The following is a 21,646-nucleotide window of genomic DNA, read 5'->3' on the forward strand; positions in this document are numbered from 1 at the left end:
GTGTTGCGGAAGGGCATTTCATAAGACAGACTGTGTCCAGTGCGGTAGTAAACACCGCTGTTTCACCCGATAACGGGCGGGTTGCAGGGCCGTCTGTCTTGTAACCATTGTCATATTGTTTGCTCTTTTGCAATACAGCACTTCAGATCTCTTTTGCAAAGATTAAAAGCTCATTCAACTTAAGGTTTAACGTTAACAGAATTAGGCAGATTTGTTCATTTTGTTAAAGAAACTTTTATGGTTAAGTGCATCGATTATCTGTAAAACACAGTTTATGTATTGTTAAATAAACAGGTTGACTGAAAAGAAAGTTATATTGATGGGTCCTCCCTTCCAAGTTTACCTTAAGTCCAGTAAGTACCACGTATCAGTACCGAGTATGCCATTACTGAATATCAGAAGCATTCTTATTTCTCGAACATCTCATTGGACAGATGACATCCCCCACGCCGCACCCATTCCTGCAGCCTGATAGGAACGTTATGCTAGACCCAGCCTAATATTTCGATAGGAATCCTGGAGATTTCCTCTCGTATTGTTGTTCTAAGTTATTCGGTGGTAGCAGGTCGGGTACGGTACACCGCGCTATCGAGGTAGGTCAATAAGAAAAAAATCACACTCTGTCATGTCAGGCGATCTTGGGGGCCATGAAGTGTCACCATGCCTTGAAATGACACAGTTACTAAACAATGCTCGCACAACACCCGTCGATATCCGAGGCGAATACGTCGTTCCTCCATGTTGAAACCAACTGTTGACAGGAAAAATGTGGCAGTTAGGCCGCTACAAAACTTTCCATCATGGCGACATACACAGCAGTCGTTACAGTGGACGGGCGGCCATCATCATCTTGAAAAAAGTAGGGGCTTATAACGCCGTTCAGTGACAAGGGGCTGTGCAGTGGACGCTCGTGTGCCTGATGTGGATTTTGCTGAGACCAACAGCCTAAATTCAGTCTGTTGACAAAGCCACTGAGGAGGAAGTGAACCTCGTCCGACTTCCACAGGTTGTTAATGAAACTACTGTTGTCGTGCATTTACGTTAACACAAGTTCAGCATATTATCTACTCATCAGGAGATCGTTCGCTTAAAGTTACCGAACGATCCGCAACTTTTACGTGTGAGACTTTAAACCCACTTTCAGTATTCGTTGAACATTCGAACGATTCTACTGCAGAGACGTCAAACGTAGCACTCTACACTTTCTTATGAAAGCAGTTCGCACAGCTTTGATACTGTCTACCATACGAGCAATACGGAGTCTCCCTGCAAAATGCTTCTTCACAGCAGAACCCGTTTTTTCAAAATTACGGGCCTAGGTGATTGCTTCCGCTGAGAGAACACGATCATTACGTCCAATGGTGAAATGAAATGACGTCCCAATTCTCGACGCGCAGTCCCGACACTTCCTTATAATGAGCTTTTGCCTCAAAGGCACGCTTCTCACCATTATATTGCTCCATATTTACTGTTTATCAAATGGCAAGACAGTGAGAGCAGGATTCTATCTGTAATTCGGTGCTACCTACTTCGCAGCGTTGCCACAACACGTTCCAAAGTGCCCATCCTTTTGAACCACTCTGTACGATACAAAAAAGATACCGTATGTGTGAATCATGCCAACGGTTCTGCCGCAATGGTGACACGGGTTCCCGTCAGATTACCGAAGTTAAGTGCCGTCGGCCTGGGCTAATAACTGGATGGGTGACCATCCGGTCATCCGAGCTCTGTTGGCAAGTGGGGTGTACTCAGTCTTTGTGAGGCAAATGAACTACTTGGATGGGGAATAGCGGCACTGGACACGAAAACTGACAACGGCTAGGAGAGCAGTGTGCTGACCACATGCCCCTCACTATCTGCGTCCAGTTACGCCTGTGGACTGAGAATGACACAGCAGCCGGTCGGTACCTTTGGGCCTTCATGGCCTGTCAGGGCAGAGTTTAGTTTAATATTGTATGTGTGAATGATGCCCTGATGTAAGCACTCCGTCTTAAGACCACAAGTGGCCCACCGGGACCATCCGACCGCCGTGTCATCCTCAGTGGAGGATGCGGATAGGAGGGGCGTGGGGTCAGCACACCGCTCTCCAGGTCGTTATGACATGTATTCTTGACCGAAGCCGCTACTATTCGGTCGAGTAGCTCCTCAATTGGCATCACAAGGCTGAGTGCACCCCGAAAAATGGCAACAGCGCGTGGCGGCCTGGATTGTCACCCATCCAAGTGCCGACCACGCCCGACAGCGCTGAATTTCGCTGATCTCACGGTGAACCGGTGTATCCTCTGCGGCAAGGCCGTTGCCCGCGCTGATGTAAGAGAGAGCCAAAATCACATCAGGTTGAGTAAAAAAACAAACAAATAAATTAGAGAAATAATTTTATGTCGTCCGCTGCTTCAGCGTACACTGACGAGTGAAAGAAACTGTTCAACCTGCCTAATGTTGCTAGGGCCCCCGTGAGCACGCGGAAGTGCCGGAACACGACGTAGTATGGACTCGAATAGTGTCTGAAGTAGTGCTGGAGGGAACTGACACCATGAATAATCCAGGCCTGTTCATAAATCCGAAAAACTTCAAGGGGGGGTGGGGGAGATCTCTTCTGAACAGCACGTTAAAAGTCATCTCAAATATGCTCAATAATGGCAATGTCTACGGAGACTGGTGGCCAGCGGAAGCGTTCAAACTCAGGAGAGACTTCCTGGAGCAACTCTGTACCAATTATTGACGTGTGGGCTTTGGGTTGTGCTGCTGGAATTGTTCAAGTCCGTGGGAACGCACAGTGCACATGAATGCATGCTTACGTACGTGTCACCAGTTAGAATCGTACCAGGACAGGAGTCACATACCATTCCAATTACACACGCCCCACACCATTACAGAGCCTCCACCAGCTTGAACAGTCCCCTGCTGACACTTGTTGATGTCCCAGCAATGAAATCTGCATCTATTTGTGGAAGGGTTGCACTTCTGTCACGTTGAACGAGTCTCTTCAGTCGTCGTTGGTCACATTCTCCCAAGATCCTTTTCCGGCCTCAGCGTTGTCGGAGATTTGATACTTTACCGGGTTCCTGATATTTACGGTACACTCGTGAAATGATCGTACGGGAAGGTACCCACTTCTTCACTTCCTCGGAAACGTTATATCCCATCGTATGTGCGCCGACTATAACACCACGTTCAAACTCACTTAACTCTTGATAAGCTGCCATTGTAACAGCAGTAACCGATCTAACAACTGCACCAGACAGCTGTTGTCTTATACAGTCACCGTATTCTGCCTATTTACCTATTTCTGCAGCAATCCTGGACCTGTGGGGTATCGAACTACCCTGCTGCAATTGCGCAAGTCCGTCGGAATGCACAATTGACATGGATGGATGCAAGCGATCAAACAGGATATTTACGTATGTGTCACTTGCAGAGTCGTATATAAACGTGTCAGGTTTCCCATTTCACTCCAACTGCACACGCTACACACCATTACACAGCCTTGACCAGCTTGAGCAGTCCCCTGCTGACATGCAGGGTCCATGAATCCATTAGGATGTCTCCATACACTTACACGTCCATCCGCTCGATAGAATTTGACACGAGGCTCATCCTACCAGGCGACATGTTTCCAGTCATGAAATCTCGATGCTGAGGGCCCACACTAGTCATAAAGGGTACATGAGTGGGCCTTCGGCTCCGACAGCCAATGTCGATTATGTTTCTTTGAAAGATTAGCACACTGACACTTATTGATGGCCCAGCATTGAAATCTGCGAAAGGGCTGCACTTCTGTCAGGTTAAACGATTCTCTTCTGTCGTTGTTGATCCCGTTCTTGCAGCATCTTTTTCCGGCCGCAGCGATGTCAGAGATTTGATGTTTCACGCGATTCCTGATATTCACGGTACACTCTTGAAGTGGTCGTACGGGAAAATCCCCACTTCATCCCTACCTCGGAGATGCTGTGTCCCATCGTTCGTGCACCGACTGTAACACCACCTTCAAACTAACTTAACTCTTGATGACCTGCCATTGTAGCAGCGCAATCTATCTAACAACGGCGCCAGACAGTTGTTGTCTTCTAGAGGCGCCGTATTGTGCCTATTTACAGGGTGTCCAGAAAAGGGCTCCCTGATTTCAAAATTAAATGTCTCGAAAACAAAGATCGATAGAGGAATGCAGTAAACGGTATGTTTATTGTGAAAGCTGTAAGAAGTTTATACAGCGGCTTGAAATAATAGTTACAAAAGCTGCTAACAGATGGCGCTGTACGCTGTACAGCTCATATCAGCATACATAAGTGAAATAATCGTATGAAAACAATCTTTGCAAACAATCGCATCACAAGGTTTTCAAAATGTTCACCATTGCCACTACAGAGGTGGCGCAATCGAAGAATGAAATTCGCCATCACATTTCGTAGAGTCTCAACCGAAATGGATTCACATGCCACAGAGATCGCCGATTCAAGCTCGTCCAGTGTGGCGGGATGCTTCGGGTAGACCATGTCTTTCACTGTGCCCCACAAAAAAAAGTCACAGGGAGTCAAATTCGGCGAATATGGAGGCCAACCCATGCCTGCATCAGTAAATTTGGGATATTCCAAAGCAATGACTCGATTTCCGAAGTATTCCGCAAGAAAGCGGAACACTTGTTCGGTCCGATGTGGTCGGGCTCCATCTTGCATAAAGCATTCAGTACCTGGTCGATCCTCTAGCGATTGCTGTGTGGCGACAAATTGTTCCAAAATTGCAACGTAACGTGCACCAGTGACCGTTTCTCGAATGAAAAATGGGCCGATAATGCCTCTGCTGCATACTGCAGCCAACTCAGTAACTTTAGGAGAATACAGGGGCTTCGCTTCACACCTATATGGCTTTTCGGAACCCCAAAATCGCCAGTTCTGCTTATTCACGTATCCATTCAGGTGGGAGTGTGCTTCATCTGTAAACCAGATACAGCCAACATCAAATCCTTTACTATCAATCATTGTGAGTATCTGATTAGCAAAGGCAACCCTTTGTTGCACAGCTCGCACGGGTATGGCCTGGTGCGTTTGAATTTTGAATGGAAACATGTGTAGGCTCTTTCTCAGTATTTTCTGCGTGCTGGACCGCTTCAAACCAGTCTCAGATGCAATTCTGCGGGCGGATGACATTGGATTTCGCTGAATAATTCCAGAAACCGTGGCGATATTTTCAGGCGTAACTGCGGTTTGCTTGCGGCCAACATGCCCCACTAGATCATCAGTTACGCTGCCTGTTCGTTGAAATTTTGCGAAGAGCGTACGAATGGTTTTCGCATCGGGTCCTTTTGGAACATTAAATCGTGCTTGAAAACTTCGCCTTGTTGCCGTAGGACTCTCTTCTAACCTGTGGTACTGTAGCACCAGAAAAACGCGTTGTTCAATGGAGTACATGGTTTTAATCTCTTCCTTCGGTACGCTAACCTCCTTTCACGTATCAATAGCGGAACTGATCGCTCTGGGCTTCGGATAACTATTTATACTAGGCATTACGTATGGCGATTACAGCGCCATCTGTTAGCAGCTTTTGTAACTATTATTTCAAACTGCTGTATAAACTTCTTACAGCTTTCACAATAAACATACCGTTTACTGCATTCCTCTATCGATCTTTGTTTTCGAGATATTTAATTTTGAAATCAGGGAGTCCTTTTCTGGACACCCTGTACGTGTCTCTATAGTTCTATACGCACGCCTGTACCAGTTACTTTGGTGCTTCAGTGTGGTACAAGTTGAGACTGTAAGGTAGTAGTGCATGAGCCTCTTTAGAGAATAGCATTAGCTTCTCGTCAGACTTGTGAGGAAAGAGGGGAGCTGACAGCAGGTGTTTCCGGCAGAGACGCTGCGGCTGTACCCGGTGGTGGGCGGTGCATTCGTGGAGGAGTGCACGCAGACACACCGCCTCAGCAGCCCTGGAGGCTCCAGCATCGTGGTGGAGGCGGGCACCCGCGTCGTGGCGCCGCTCTTCTCGCTCCTGAGGGACCCGCGACACTTCCCGGAGCCGCTGCAGTTCATCCCGGAGCGCTGGAGCCCGGAGAACAGCGCGGGGCGACACCCGGGCGTCTACATCCCGTACGGGGAAGGCCAGCGGCGTTGTGTTGGTGAGTCTGTCTAACTGAGCATTGCACTGAGTGGCTGCAGCAAGTAGCGCGTATCAGTATACAGGGTGGTCCATTGATCGTGACCGGGCCAAATATCTCACGAAATAAGCGTCAAACGAAAAAACTACGAAGAGCGAAACTTGTCTAGCTTGAAGGGGGAAACCAGATGGCGCCATGGTTGGCCTGCTAGATGGCGCTGCCATAGGTCAAACGGATATCAACTGAATTTTTTAAAATAGGAACCCCCATTTTTATTACATATTCGTGTAGTACGTAAAGAAATATGAGTGTCTTAGTTGGACAACTTTTTTCGTTTTCCGATAGATGACGCTGTAATAGTCACAAACATATGGCTCACAATTTTAGAAGAACAGTTGGTAACAGGTAGGTTTCTTAAATTAAAATACAGAACGTAGGTAGGTTTGAACATTTTATTTCCGTTCTTCCAATGTAATACATGTACCTTTGTGAACTTATCATTTCTGAGAACGCGTGCTGTTACAGAGTGATTACCTGTAAATACCACATTAATGCAATAAATGCTCAAAATAATGTCCGTCTACCTCAATGCATTTGGCAATATGTGTAACGACATTCGTCTCAACAGCGAGTAGTTCGCCTTCCGTAATGTTCGCACATGCATTGACAATGCGCTGACGCATGATGTCAGGCGTTGTCGGTGGATCGTGATAGCAAATATCCTTCAACTTCCCTCACAGAAAGAAATCCGTGGACGTTAGAGCCGGTGAACGTGCCGGCCATGGTATGGTGCTTCGACGACCAATCCACCTGTCATGAAATATGCTATTCAATAGCTCTTCAACCGCACGCGAGCTATGTGCCGGACATCCATCTTGTTGGAAGTACACCGCCATTCTGTCATGCAGTGAAACATCTTGTAGTAACATAGGTAGAACATTACGTAGGAAATCAGCATACATTGCACCATTTAGATTGCCATCGATAAAATTGGGGGCCAATTATCGTTCCTCCCATAATGTCGCACCATACATTAACCCGCCAAGGTATCTGATGTTCCACTTGTCGCTACCATCGTGGATTGTCCGTTGCCCAATAGTGCTTATTATGCCGGTTTAGGTTGCCGCTGTTGGTGAATGACGCTTCGTTGCTAAATAGAACTCATGGAAAAAACCTCTCATCGTCCCGTAATTTCTCTTGTGTCCAGTGACAGAACTGTACACGACGTTCAAAGTCGTCGCCATGCAATTCCTGGTGCATCGAAATACCGTACGGGTGCAATCGATGTTGATGCAGCATTCTCAACACCGACGTTTTTGAGATTCCCGATTCTCGCGCAGTTTGTCTGCTACTGATGGGCGGATTAGCCGCGACAGCAGCGAGAACACCTACTTGGGCATCATCATTTGTTGCAGGTCGTGGTTGACGTTTCTCATGTGGCTGAACACTTCCTGTTCCCTTAAATAACGTAACTATCCGCCGAACGGTCCCGACACTTGGATGATGTCGTCCAAGTTACCGAGCAGCATACATAGCACACTCCCGTTGGGCCTTTTGATCACAATAGCCATATATCAACACGATATCGACCTTTCTCGCAATTGGTAAACGGTGCATTTTACCACGTACTTATACGTTTGTGACTATTACAGCGTCATCTATCACAAAGCGAAAAAAGTGGTCCAACTAAAACATTCATATTTATTTACGTACTACACGAATATGTAATAAAAAAATGGGGGTTCCTATTTTTAAAAATCGCAGTTGATACCCGTTTGACTTATGGCAGCGCCATCTAGTGGGCCAACCATAGCGCCATCTGGTTTAACCCTTCAAGCTAGACGACTTTCGTTCTATGTAGTTTTTTCGTTTGACGCTTATTTCGTGAGATATTTGGCTTGGTCACTATCAATGGACCACCCTGTATATCATATTTCGTGCTTTTTGTTTGTAGATCTGGAGGGCTATCATACTCTTTAACCATCCGACAGCCTTTGCCGTATAAAGACCTCCACTGGCTTTCCGTTTCCTCTACGATCGCCTATTACACGTACCCCACGCTACTCTTCCATGCTTTCTGAAGGCATCCACCTACTTACCGCTGAACAATGGTCACAGTCTTTACTTATTTCTGGGAATCCACCAAAGAATTTCCTTCGTTCAGCTGTCTGCTAGTCACCTACCTGTGTGTCCCATGCGCCTCCATTTCATTTTTTCTACAGTTATCGCTACCTTCGCCTCACATGTCTACCCCTTCCTGCATTTTCCAAGGTTACGGCACGATACTAGGATGGCCATGATGATAAATCATGCCACCGAAATTTTTATGTGCAAACTCTTAATGTATTTTAAGTACATCAACCTTTATTAATATTCTTCATGAAACTTCCTGGCAGATTAAAACTGTGTGCCGGACCGAGACTCGAACTCGGGACCTTTGCCTTTCGTGGGCAAATGCTCTACCACTTGAGAGCACTTGCCCAGAAAAGGCAAAGGTCCCGAGTTCGAGTCTCGATACGGCACACAGTTTTCATGTGCCAGGAAGTTTCATATCAGCGCACACTCCGCTGTGGAGTGAATTCTATAAATATTCTTCATCTTTATTTGTTGTGTACATAGTTCCGCATAGTCAGCACGTACACAACTTTCCCACTAGAGCGCACTCCGCTAAGCACAACAGCGCAGGCGCAGCACTCATCCGTCTCCGCACTACGAGATGGCGCTGCCATAGAGACGGACCAAATTCTGCTTTCGCCAACCCGCGTATTAATATGTAATGCAGCCAATGAGATTGCTGCTTATGTAGAACCTTTTCTCCTCGTGGATCACACTTGTGCAGTGCTACATGAACACGCAAGGTATTATAACGAGTGTACAGACCTCTGATTAGTCAGTTTGCATTTGTCTGCACCAGTCTGTACCAGTCTGAATTAGTCTGTGCCAGTCTGTACGAGATCTGCATTTGTCTGTACCAGTCTATAGTCAAGTTTCAGTCTGTGCCTAATAAGTTTACCATATTCCTGTACATAGCCATGAAGATAAATGTATTGACACTTTTGTCAAGCATCAGAGATATATGTGAGAATAAGACTAATATACCAATACCAAAGGAACTTCAGATTGTCAGTTGTAAATAGCATCCAGAACCAAGTTCAGTAATGTTTATGCTTGTTATTATTTTAATAAATGTGTGTGAAAATTAATCAAGTTCAGTTTAAAGTTGGTCACTGTCAATCTGCTACTCTAAGCATGCAAGTGGCATTTCTATCGTCTGACCTAATGGCAGAAGATAAACACGTCACGATAAGACCACGAGACATATTGCTGACACTCGCCTACTTCGTTAGAGCGACAAGTCAAATAATCTGATGGTGTGTGTACTGAAGGTCTTATAGTACGCACGCCACATTATTCTTCACGCTTACATATTTATTTCTAAGCGTAGTGACCCTGCAGACGAGCACATGTCTTCCAACGACAGACGAGTTTGTTGGTACCGTCACCGTGTAATGTTACACTTGGTTGATGGCGCCCTGAAATGTCAGAATATTCCAGCATATGACACTCACATTCGTTGGTCATTCCATGGACAACTTCGACTTACTCATACAGCAATGCAGACAAGAAGATCAACCATGAAGGCAGCAGACCTAATACAGTGAGTTATTTGAGATGACTGAGGTCTAAACTATCAGTACAGCTAAGAATTCACCGCCAGCTCTCCAGTCAATACTAATGCCATAGCAAAGGCACGCTCAGGACGAATATGCCAAGAGCAATACGCTCAAACAAGAGTCAGGATCAGAATCTCCTCTCCAGACTGGATCCTGATTCCGAAGACCAAGTTTCTCCACCCCTCCCTTTACTCAAGCTTCCGTAAACTTGCAAACAGCATTCATGCAGCCGCCCCCACAAGGGTTTCCTGCCAATCACAAGACTCCACGAGCTCCGTGTCTCCCCACTAACTTACCTGCTTTGCCCACCGGCCAATCCTAATGGAAGTTAATAATATTCTTTTCCTTGCTGGAGAAGCAGCCGATCCTTGACTCGTAAATTTTCACACAGAGAGGAGAAGACATTACGCTCCCAAATTGTTTTTACAAGGTCACTTTAGGCTATGTGTTTTTATTTTCCTTTTATGCATAAAGTGAGCAACAGATTTATCACAGAGATAATTCTCTGGATGAACCGAACATGACAACATGTCTGACCATGGGCGTTGGCTAAACTAAGAGAAGTGCTTTAGTGTCGCAACATAGACCGTTTCAGAGCCGCCATAAGTGAGATGTTCCATTCTAAAATTCTTCCGAAGGCCTGAGGCTTCGCCCAACTGGCACACCCCCCCCCCCCCAAAAAAAGGTTCCATGACATGCGTAGTAGATTGCGATAGCATCTACTACACTGTCGTAAGCCTTGCCGTGCGACCTACTTCTCTCTTGTGTCTCTGTCCCTGTCCTTGCCGTGGCTAGAGGCGCCTTACAGGCAGATCCAGGCAGGCAGGTTCTTCACCTCTTTGGTCGAAAGCATTGTCCGTACACCAGTGCGGGAAATTCTTCAGACCAATGTTCTGTCCCCAGTAAGTGCTTCAAGATGTTTCCCACCCTCATAGCTGCATGAGGTTTCCAAGTCCCAAATGTCCACTGAAAGATTTACTGTTTAATAACCTATCTGCCTGCTTGCTGTCAATTCCACAAAATACTATTTGAAGGAGAGCCACCATAAAGATCCCGAATGGATCAACAATGTACATGCACCAATCATTGCCTGCTGATGGTAATAACGTCCTGTCATCCCACAAAAATGATATGTAGGATGTAATAACAACATAAAATAGTACCCTAGAAATGAAAATAAGTGAGAGAGTGACTTGTTCTCTCTCAAATTGAGTACACGGATTGACAACTTGGATAAAACATTTCAAATGTAGAATGATCCCCCATTTGGAGCACGGAAAGGGCACCACTCAGAAGGATGTCTTTATTAGGAAAAATGTAACTGGTGTTCTACGAATCGGGGTGTGGAATGTTAGTTTCACTGATCAGGCAGAAAGGTTAGAAAGTTGGATAGAGGAAATGGATAGAGTGAGGTTAGATACAGTGAGGGTTGGTGATGTTTAGTGTCAGCATGAGCAGATCTTCTGGGCAGATGATCACATGGTTATAAATAGAAAACCAAATAGGGGTAATGCAGGAGTGGGTCTAAAAATGAATAAGAAAATTGGATTTTGTGTAAGCTACTATGAGTGGCACAGTTATCACGTTATCGTAATCAAGACAGATACTGATTCAACACGTACCGCAACAGTACAAGTTTATGTGTGGACTAGCTCCACAAACGATAAAAGATTGAAGGAATATGTGATGAGATAAAAGCGATTATTTAGCTAGTTAAGAGAGAGGAAAATTTAATTATGATGGTTTATAAGAGTTCAAGAAGTAGGAAGAATAAGGGAAGAAGGACTTTAGAAGAATATGAAATGGGGAGAAGGAATGAAAGAGAAAGCCACACAGTACAATTGTCAGCAGAGCATAATTATTTAATCATTGCTAACAGATGGTTTAAGAATGATAAGAGAAGACTGTATATATGGAAGATACCTGGAGTCAATGCAAGGTTTCAGTCTGATTATGTAATGATAAGGCAGAGTTTTCAGAACTATGTTTTAAACTGTGAGATATTTTCTGGGGTGGATACAGTCACTGGCCGTAATTTATTGTTTATGAACTGTGAATTAAAACTGAAGAATTAGACAGAAAATTAAGGAGAAAATCAGAGGCTGTTGATAGTTTCGAAGGAGCATGGATCAACGATTGATTACAGTAGGGGAAAGAAATGCAGTAGAATACGCCTGGATAGCTTTGAGAGATGAGATAGTGAAGACGACAGAGGATCAAATAAGTGAAAAGACAAAGCCTACTCGAAATACTTTGGTCCCAGAGGAGACATTGAATTTAGTCTATGAAAGAAGAAAATATAAGAATGCAGTTAGTGAAGCAGCCATGGGGGCACACAGATTTCTGAAAAATTAGACTGATAGAAAATGCAAAATGGCTAAGCAGGAATGGCCAGAGGACAAGAGGAAGGTTGTAGAAGCATGTATAACTAGGTAAATGGCACATACTGCCCAAAGGAAAATTAAAGAAAGCTTCGGTCGAAACTGAAGCCAAGATCTCATGAAAAACCCCTGATAAGTAGAGAAAGGGAAAGCTGAAAGGTGGAAGGAAGTACAAAGGAAATGAACTTGAAGGCAATATTATAGAACGTGATGAGGAAGTAGACGAAGGTGATATGGGAGATACGATATGATACTACGAGATGAATTTGATAGAACACTGAAAGACTTTAGTCGAAACAAGGCCTCTGTAGTAGACGACATTTCGTCAGAACTACTAGGGGGTGCCAGCCATGAAACAACTACTCCATCTGGTGCAGTAATTCCAATTATTACCTAAATATCAATTTAATAACTCATGCTTGCAAAATGCTAACACCAATTCTTTGCAGAAGAGTGGAAAAATTGGTGGAAGCCGACCTCGGGATGATCCGATTGGGCCCTGGAGAAATGTTGGAACTCGCGAGGCAGTACTGACTCCAAGACTTACCTTAGTAGATTGCTTAAAGAAAAGCAAATCTAAGTTTATAGGTTCTGTAGAATTAGAGGAAGCTGCTGTCAATGGTGACTAAATACGATCATTGCAATTATGAAGGTAGCAAGGGTAAAACACAGAGAGTGGAAGGTTATATATAACTTGTGCAGAAACCAGACGGGAGTTATAAGAGCTGATGGGCACGGAAGGGAAGCAGTGGCAGAGAAGGGTGTGACACACGATTGAAATCTATCCTCAATGTTACTCAGTCAGAACAATAAGCAAACAGTAAAGGAAGCCAAAGAAAAATTTGGAGAGGAAATTAAAGTTTAGGGAGGTATTGCATCTCCCTACACATTAAACAATTCCCCAAATTTTTGAGGTTTTCCGACGACATTGAAATTCTGTCAAAGACAGCAAAGGGCTTGGAAGTGCAGTTGAACGGAACAACGTCTTTGAAGGAGACAATAAGATCATTAATAAAAGCAAAGCAAGAATAATGGAATGTAGTCTAGTTAAACCAGTTGACAATGAGGTAATTCAAATAGGAAACGAGACACTCAAAGTAGTATGTACACTCCTGGAAATTGAAATAAGAACACCGTGAATTCATTGTCCCAGGAAGGGGAAACTTTATTGACACATTCCTGGGGTCAGATACATCACATGATCACACTGACAGTACCACAGGCACATAGACACAGGCAACAGAGCATGCACAATGTCGGCACTAGTACAGTGTATATCCACCTTTCGCAGCAATGCAGGCTGCTATTCTCCCATGGAGACGATCGTAGAGATGCTGGATGTAGTCCTGTGGAACGGTTTGCCATGCCATTTCCACCTGGCGCCTCAGTTGGACCAGCGTTCGTGCTGGACGTGCAGACCGCGTGAGACGACGCTTCATCCAGTCCCAAACATGCTCAATGGGGGACAGATCCGGAGATCTTGCTGGCCAGGGTAGTTGACTTACACCTTCTAGAGCACGTTGGGTGGCACGGGATACATGCGGACGCGCATTATCCTGTTGGAACAGCAAGTTCCCTTGCCGGTCTAGGAATGGTAGAACGATGGGTTCGATGACGGTTTGGATGTACCGTGCACTATTCAGTGTCCCCTCGACGATCACCAGTGGTGTACGGCCAGTGTAGGAGATCGCTCCCCACACCATGATGCCGGGTGTTGGCCCTGTGTGCCTCGGTCGTATGCAGTCCTGATTGTGGCGCTCACCTGCACGGCGCCAAACACGCATACGACCATCATTGGCACCAAGGCAGAAACGACTGTCATCGCTGAAGACGAGACGTCTCCATTCGTCCCTCCATTCACGCCTGTCGCGACACCATTGGAGGCGGGCTGCACGATGTTGGGGCGTGAGCGGAAGACGGCCTAACGGTGTGCGGGACCGTAGCCCAGCTTCATGGAGACGGTTGCGAATGGTCCTCGCCGATACCCCAGGAGCAACAGTGTCCCTAATTGGCTGGGAAGTGGCGGTGCGGTCCCCTACGGCACTGCGTAGGATCCTACGGTCTTGGCGTGCATCCGTGCGTCGCTGCGGTCCGGTCCCAGGTCGACGGGCACGTGCACCTTCCGCCGACCACTGGCGACAACATCGATGTACTGTGGAGACCTCACGCCCCACGTGTTGAGCAATTCGGCGGTACGTCCACCCGGCCTCCCGCATGCCCACTATACGCCCTCGCTCAAAGTCCGTCAACTGCACATACGGTTCACGTCCACGCTGTCGCGGCATGCTACCAGTGTTAAAGACTGCGATGGAGCTCCGTATGCCACGGCAAACTGGCTGACACTGACGGCGGCGGTGCACAAATGCTGCGCAGCTAGCGCCATTCGACGGCCAACACCGCGGTTCCTGGTGTGTCCGCTGTGCCGTGCGTGTGATCATTGCTTGTACAGCCCTCTCGCAGTGTCCGGAGCAAGTATGGTGGGTCTGACACACCGGTGTCAATGTGTTCTTTTTTCCATTTCCAGGAGTGTAAGTTTTTATATTTGGGCAATACCGATGTTGGCCGAAGTAGAGAAGACATAAATTGTAGCCTTGCAACGGCAAGAAAAGCGTTTCTGAAGAACAGAAATTTGTTAACATCGAATATACTCTGAATAACCAAAGAAACTGGTACACCTGCCTAACAACGCGTAGGGTCCCCGCGAGCATTTAGAAGTTGCGCAGTACGACGTGGCATGAACTCGACTAGTGCAGGATGGAATTGTCACCATGAATCCTGCAGGGCTCTCCACAAACCCATAAGACTCTGAGCGGGTGGAGATCTCTTCTGAATAGCACGTTAAAAAGCATTCCATATATGCTCAGCAATGTTCACGTCTCAGGAGTTTGAAGCACAGCGGATGAGTTTAAACTCAGAAGAGTGTTCCTGGAACCACTCCGTAGCAATTCTGGACGTGTGTGGTGTCGCATCGTCCTGCTGGAATTGCCCAAGTCCGTCGGAATGCGCAATGGACATGAATAGATGCAGTTGATCAGACAGGATGCTTATGTACGTGTCACCTGTCAGAGTCGTATCTGGAATTAGCAGGGGTCCCATATCACTCCAACTGCAGACGTCCCACACTATTACAGAGCATCCACCAACTTGAACAGTCCCCTGCTGATATGCAGGGTCCATGAATTAATGAGGTTGTCTCCATACCCGTACACGTCCATGCGCTCGATACAATTTGAAAGGAGACTCGTCCGGTCAGGCAACATGTTTCCAGTCATCAACAGTCCAATGTCGGTGTTGACGGACTCAGGCGAGACGTATAGCTTGTTTCGTGCAGTCACCAAGAATAGACGACTGGGCCTTCGGCTCCAAAGGTCCATATCGATGATGTTTCGTTGAATGGTTGGCACGCTGACACTTACTGATGATCCAGCATTGAAAACTGCATCAATTTTCGGAAGGGTTGTACTTCTGCCTCCTTGAACGATTCTCTTCAGTCGTCGTTGGTCCCGTTCTTGCAGGATTTTTTTCCGGCTGCAACGATGTAGGAGATTTGACGTTTTACCGGATTTCTGATATTCGCGGTATTCTCGTGAAATGTTCGTACGGGAAAGTTCCCACTTCACTGGTAACACGGAGATACTGTGTCCTATTGCTCGTGCGCCGACTATAAGACCACGTTCAAAGTCACTTAAATCTTGATAACCTGCCATCTAACAAGTGCGCCAGACACTTGTGGTTTTATATAGGCCTTGGCAACATCAGTGCCGTCTTCTGCCTGTTTAAAAATATCTCTGTACACGAATATGCATGCCTATATCAGTTCTTTTTGGCGCTTCAGTGTAGATTTCAGTGTTAGAGATACTTTTATGAAGGTGTTTATCTGGATTGCAGCCACGTACAAAAATTCAAATGGCTCTGAGCACTATGGGACTCAACTTCTGTGGTCATCAGTCCCCTAGAACTTAGAACTATTTAAACCTGACTAACCTAAGGACATCACACACATCCATGCCCGAGGCAGGATTCGAACCTGTGACCGTAGCAGTCCCACGATTCCGGACTGCGCAGCCACGCACAGAAGTGAAACGTGGGCGATAAGCAGTATAGCCAAGAGGAGAATAGAAGCTTTTAAAATGTGGTACTATAGAAGAGTACTGAATGTGAGACCAGGAGATGAATACAGTAAGCAGAATCGGAAGGGTGTAGGTTGAGGCTTGTTCAGAATAGACTAACATGGACAAGTCTTTGGACTGCAGACCACAAACATAGCGCTAGTGAACCGATAGCTTTATACTCGTAGATTCCTTTAACACCTTCTGTTCCTGTCTCATACTCCAATTGGATCAACGAAGATGATTAGGCCGTCTATGAAACATGTTTGTCTAATAAAAATGAGATAACTCATTAGCAAGAAGACATTTAATGATGTCATTTACCGTAGTTCTTTTTTATTAATCTCCATCATATTGCTGAAGATTACCGTGGCAAATTTCTAATGGTTCAAATGGTTCAAATGGCTCTGAGCACTATGGGACTCAACTGCTGTGGCCATCAGTCCCCTAGAACTTAGAACTACTTAAACCTAAATAACCTAAGGACATCACACACATCCATGCCCGAGGCAGGATTCGAACCTGCGACCGTAGTGGTCGCTCGGTTCCAGACTGTAGCGCCTAGAACCGCTCGGCCACACCGGCCGGCGCGCAAATTTCTAATACTCGACATTCTCCAATGACCTCACTGTTGACAGGATGATAAACTCTAATCCGCCTTCCTTCCCTCTAAAATTCAAAAGTTCTCAACTGCAATTTATTTAAACTTTTACCCCTCTCTTGGTCTGCTCTGCAATTTTTACGAAATTAGCGAATCCTTGATGGCTCAGAATGTGTCTTCTCAATCTATCGCTTCCTTAAGTCACGTTATTCCACAAATTCCTTTCCTTTCCGTTACTAATCAGGGCCTTGTCCTTAGTAAGACATTCTACCGATCTAATCTTCAGGCTTCTTCCGTAGCACCACATTTCACAAGCTCCTATTCTGCTCTTGGCTGAACTGTGTTCGAATGTGTTCGTTCTCTATCTGTTACAATAATCCCACATTTGTGAAATATCATTTCTGAGTCTGTGGTCGTAGAGAGGTGGGGTAAATTTTGGTGAATCTTATCAACAATTATGCATGGAAGTGTGATTGCATAACTGTTCATGTATACGTAAATGATCTTCCACTATTTTGTCTGAAGATGAAACTGTTGTCTCTTTTCTAGGTGATACAATATTAGGAACTAAAGGTAGTACTATTCTTACACTATGAATATACCAAATAGGATAGGTTTACCATAATATTTTACAATTATTTAGCATGAGCTATAAATATGATTTACATTAGTTGGAAAATCAACACTGCTGATTACTTGAGATGGGTTGTATGCTGACAGATACTTCACATTCAATATTCCATTGATGTCCTTTATTCTTACAAAGCATCCTCTTGCTTCAAAAACCAAATAAAAAATGTTAACAATATTTATACATACAAAGGCAAAAGACTACTTACACAGGGCCCATCTGGTCGTTGACATTAGTAGAGAATTAAGTAAGATACACGGTTCATTCCACTAATGTAACCACCTGTCAAAAGCCTGAGTAGCCACTTTTCGCAGCCTAGACGTGCAGCAAGAGTGTCAATGCATCCTGGAAGGTTCACTCAGGGATGTGGAGCCATGCTGACTCGAGTGCTGTGGCTAGCGGCACTGGGTTTGTCGATTGAGAATCCAAGGCGCGAAAATCCCGATCGACGTGGTCCCACAGATTCTCGTTTGGCTTTAAATCTGAGGAGCGTGGTGGTCAGGGAAGTACATCCTGGTGCTCTTCGAATCACGCAGGTACACTGTGAGCTGTGTGACAAGTTGTGTTGCCCTGCTGGTAGATGCCATCGTGCTGAGGAAGAATCAACTGCTTGTAGAAGTGAACATTACCCCCAAGCATAGGTACGAGCTTTTGTTGATGTTTTGTGCATGCAACGAAAATATTCCGCTGATGTTAAGGTTCCTTCCCCTTGATTAGTGGCTAAACACAGCAACGACCAGCTATTCTATGGAGTGTGGTTCATCTGAAAAGGCCACCTGCCTCTACTCAGTGGACGTCCACGTCTGGCGTTACCATGCAAATTCCAGCCTTTGTCACCGATGTAATCAGCATCGGTGCATGAACCGAGTGCCTGCTGTGGAGGCCCATGCTCTTAAACATTCACTCAATAGTAGTAGCACTTTAGTTTACCTAGACTGTCAGTTGTTTAGCAGTTGGATGGCTATTTGCCCATACACATCTCTGCAGCCCTTATTCACCACAGCAACACAGGCACCTCGACGCTAGTTTTATATCGCACCATTTTCCATACATGGTGTACTATAACCAAGGTGGCCCATGAGCAGTTTACAAACAGAGCTGTTTCAGAAATGCTTCCACTCTTCGGCCAAAATCCAATGGTCACGCCTTTGAGCACGTCAGATAAATCGCTTTGCTTCCTCATTGCGACGACGACTGCACATCTCCTGATATGCTTTATATAAACTCCACTGCTGATGCTGCCATCTACTATTTATGACTGGTTATTGCGCTTTGACACTGAATATGAGAGGTGGTCACATTAATGTGACTGGACCATGGATATATATATATATATATATATATATATATATATATATATATATATATATATATATATATATATGCGTACTCATAAATGTGACACAGTATATTGGATGTTAATGGATAATGTTGTGTAAGTTAAGACTGAGTTAAAGAACTTGACCAATTCCGTCTACTCCACTGGAGAGTATGCTCGAAATTCCTATTAAATTTAATATTTTATATATTATGCTAGCCTTGGACGGCAATCTGCCTTCGTGTCTACTCTCTAGTGCTATGTTTAAGTGAGTGTTCAGTGTTGTGTGTCCCCTTTTTTAAGTGTTTCGAACAGACACTGTACTGTCGCTAAGAGTTCTTTTTACTCCTGCGAACAGAAACCAGACTGTCGCCATGTTTTTTAGTTGTTTACTTTTGAATACATTGTGAACAGTGATCGAAGTGTTACAAATATTTACTATCAAAAACAGTCTTGATCACAATTTATTTATTACGGTGACTGGTTTCGACCACTACTGTGGTCATCTTCAGATCAATGAGTAAGGACCTGCTTCTGCTGGAGAATGAGTAGTGATCAAGACTGTTTTTGATAGTAAATATTTTTTAATTGTACCTCTCTAGTTACCATGTGTTTTAATCAGCATCACCAACCCTTTGTTTTTATATTATTAACTTCCCCTCTCTGGAGGTGGGGATCGAAATTCAATAAAGAAAAAAAAGTTCGGCAGTGACACATTATATGCTTAGTCATCTCGCTGTGTGGAACCAACATAACGGTACATTATTTCCACACTGCAGACACCTGCCTTTTGGAACCAAAGAATGAGAATAATGTATCATTAGTGTGATAGAGTGCTCCATAATGCCTTCTTGACTATTTTAGCTGAAGATTTCTCGAAGACTACCATGAAGTTTGGGCTAGCGTCGCTGCTCGAACAATTCGAACTGAGTCCTTGTTCCCGCACACCGAATCGGCCCGCCAAGCTGCACCCACAGATTAACCTGTTGACGCCCAGAGAAACACTTTGGGTGCGTGTCGCACAGCGCGCCTGGCTCTCCTGCGACTGACCTGCCGGGCTCCAAGAAGAAATTTGGGTTGCTGTCACTGCTCACGGAGTTCGAACTGAGTGGGACTCACCATACACCAGAATCTCCTGCCTAAGCTGCACTCACTCTCTCAGTAGCCGACGCTCACAGAGACACATTGGTGGTGTGTGTCTCACAGTGTTCATGGCTATTCTGTGACTGACCTTCGAAGCATCTACTTTGATTCGGTGAATCGACCACAGAGGTTTTGCACGCAATGCTGTAAGGTTATACGCATGCCTGCTCCGTAATACGTTATTAGCAGCATATCGTATGATCCAGTTCTCCTCTGAGTGTATGAGGCACTTAGTGTAAATGCCTAACTTAATAAATTTGCCCCATCTATGTTAAATACAAATTATTTATTTTCTTACATATTCCCTTCTTGAGGAAATAAATTTCTCACCAAGTACCTTCCATTTTTCACCCTTTCATGGGTAATTTTTTTTTTTGTGTGTAGGCTTATTTGAAAAACTGGCTTCCTTTGTGATAAATAATACTCTTTTGTGAGTGTGTGGGTTTTATTTTGTCAAGTTGCGCAATGGATTGATCCAACAAGTACCCTTTCGCTCCTGCAAGAAACAGTTTCCACCTCACACTACTACAGAAGTCAGACAGACGCTCCTAATGTACCAACAAGAACTGCTTGAAAAATATTCGGCAACAAATATCTTCTGGAGTCGTCTGCTGTAAGGAAAAGACACAACAATAGTCTATATATTCTTACGTAACTAGTGGGATACTTGGGTATGGGAGTATTGATAGTCAGTGTAAGAAAAACAGTAAACGGAAGAAAAATATTATTTATTACAAAAAAATTCTGAGAAATCAAGTGAAACTTTTTCTTATAAAATAATAATAAATTTCAAAGTTCTTTTCGGAACAGTAGATTGCCTCTTATGGATAGGAATGCTATTATTTTACAAAGTATGGAAAGGTTCTTTTCTCCCTTTTCTTTAAGAATGTTATTTACTCGGCAGAATGGCTGAGAGCCGCACCTACACAATTTGAATAACTTTTCTAGATACAGTCAAGGCTGTCACATGAGAAATGTAATGGAGTGTTCTGTTATGGAGGACAGATGAGGTTTGCATACGCTGTAGTGCACAATACCATGAGCTGCTACAACTGCTGCCTGCATCGCTCGCTGCTGACAAATAATACATCTATCTCTTTCTCTCTGAATTAATCTTCGCCAGTCAAACTTCTCCCTATGAAGTCAAGGACCCCTATCCGCCCCTAGTCTAACTATTGGCATGGTACACCGGTCAGATAACCAGTCCACCGCGATGCCACTTAATACTCGCTTGAAGGCGTTTAACTAGTACTCTGTCCATGTTCACACTGCACAACAAGTGTGATCGCCAACACAGTGAACAATGCTTAATTGCAAGTGACTCAACATAGTCACTCCGATTCGCTAATGACAGAGGTGCTCTCCCAGTGAAGTACTGAGGAGAGGCTTTGTTCCTCGCTCTTTGCATACGTGTATGAGCACACTCGCTCTCGTTACGTGTTCCTGCTCCAAGAGCGCTTCTGGAAAAGTTGCGACGGTATATGATTTGCTGCCTTCCCTCACTCCTCTGACTCTTTGCATCAGAAATATACCGCCAATCAGCGTTTAAACGGGAGAATGACATTTCATTTAAATTGACCAATGCTGAAATCTGTAGCATTCCTGCCGATATCCATTCACTCCAGCAAAAGCTGTCTTCTCTCTGGGATGACGCTGCAGCCAAAGTAGGTACGTTGTGGACCCAACCCTCTGAATGGA

General features: G+C 44.9%; 1 protein-coding gene across 1 annotated transcript in view; it reads left to right on the top strand.

The window, feature by feature from the left end:
* LOC124622369 (probable cytochrome P450 6a13) overlaps positions 1-20,204 on the top strand; it is a 90,328-nt gene extending 70,124 nt beyond the window's left edge. The window contains exons 5-6 of the mRNA XM_047148048.1: positions 5,849-6,112; positions 19,670-20,204. Coding sequence (XP_047004004.1) covers positions 5,849-6,112; positions 19,670-19,854 — 449 coding nt within the window. The 3' untranslated portion in view covers positions 19,855-20,204. The remainder of the gene's footprint in view (positions 1-5,848; positions 6,113-19,669) is intronic.
* Positions 20,205-21,646: the final 1,442 nt, after the last annotated feature.

The sequence above is a fragment of the Schistocerca americana genome, chromosome 7 (genome assembly GCF_021461395.2).
Source record: "Schistocerca americana isolate TAMUIC-IGC-003095 chromosome 7, iqSchAmer2.1, whole genome shotgun sequence".
NCBI lineage: Eukaryota > Metazoa > Arthropoda > Insecta > Orthoptera > Acrididae > Schistocerca > Schistocerca americana.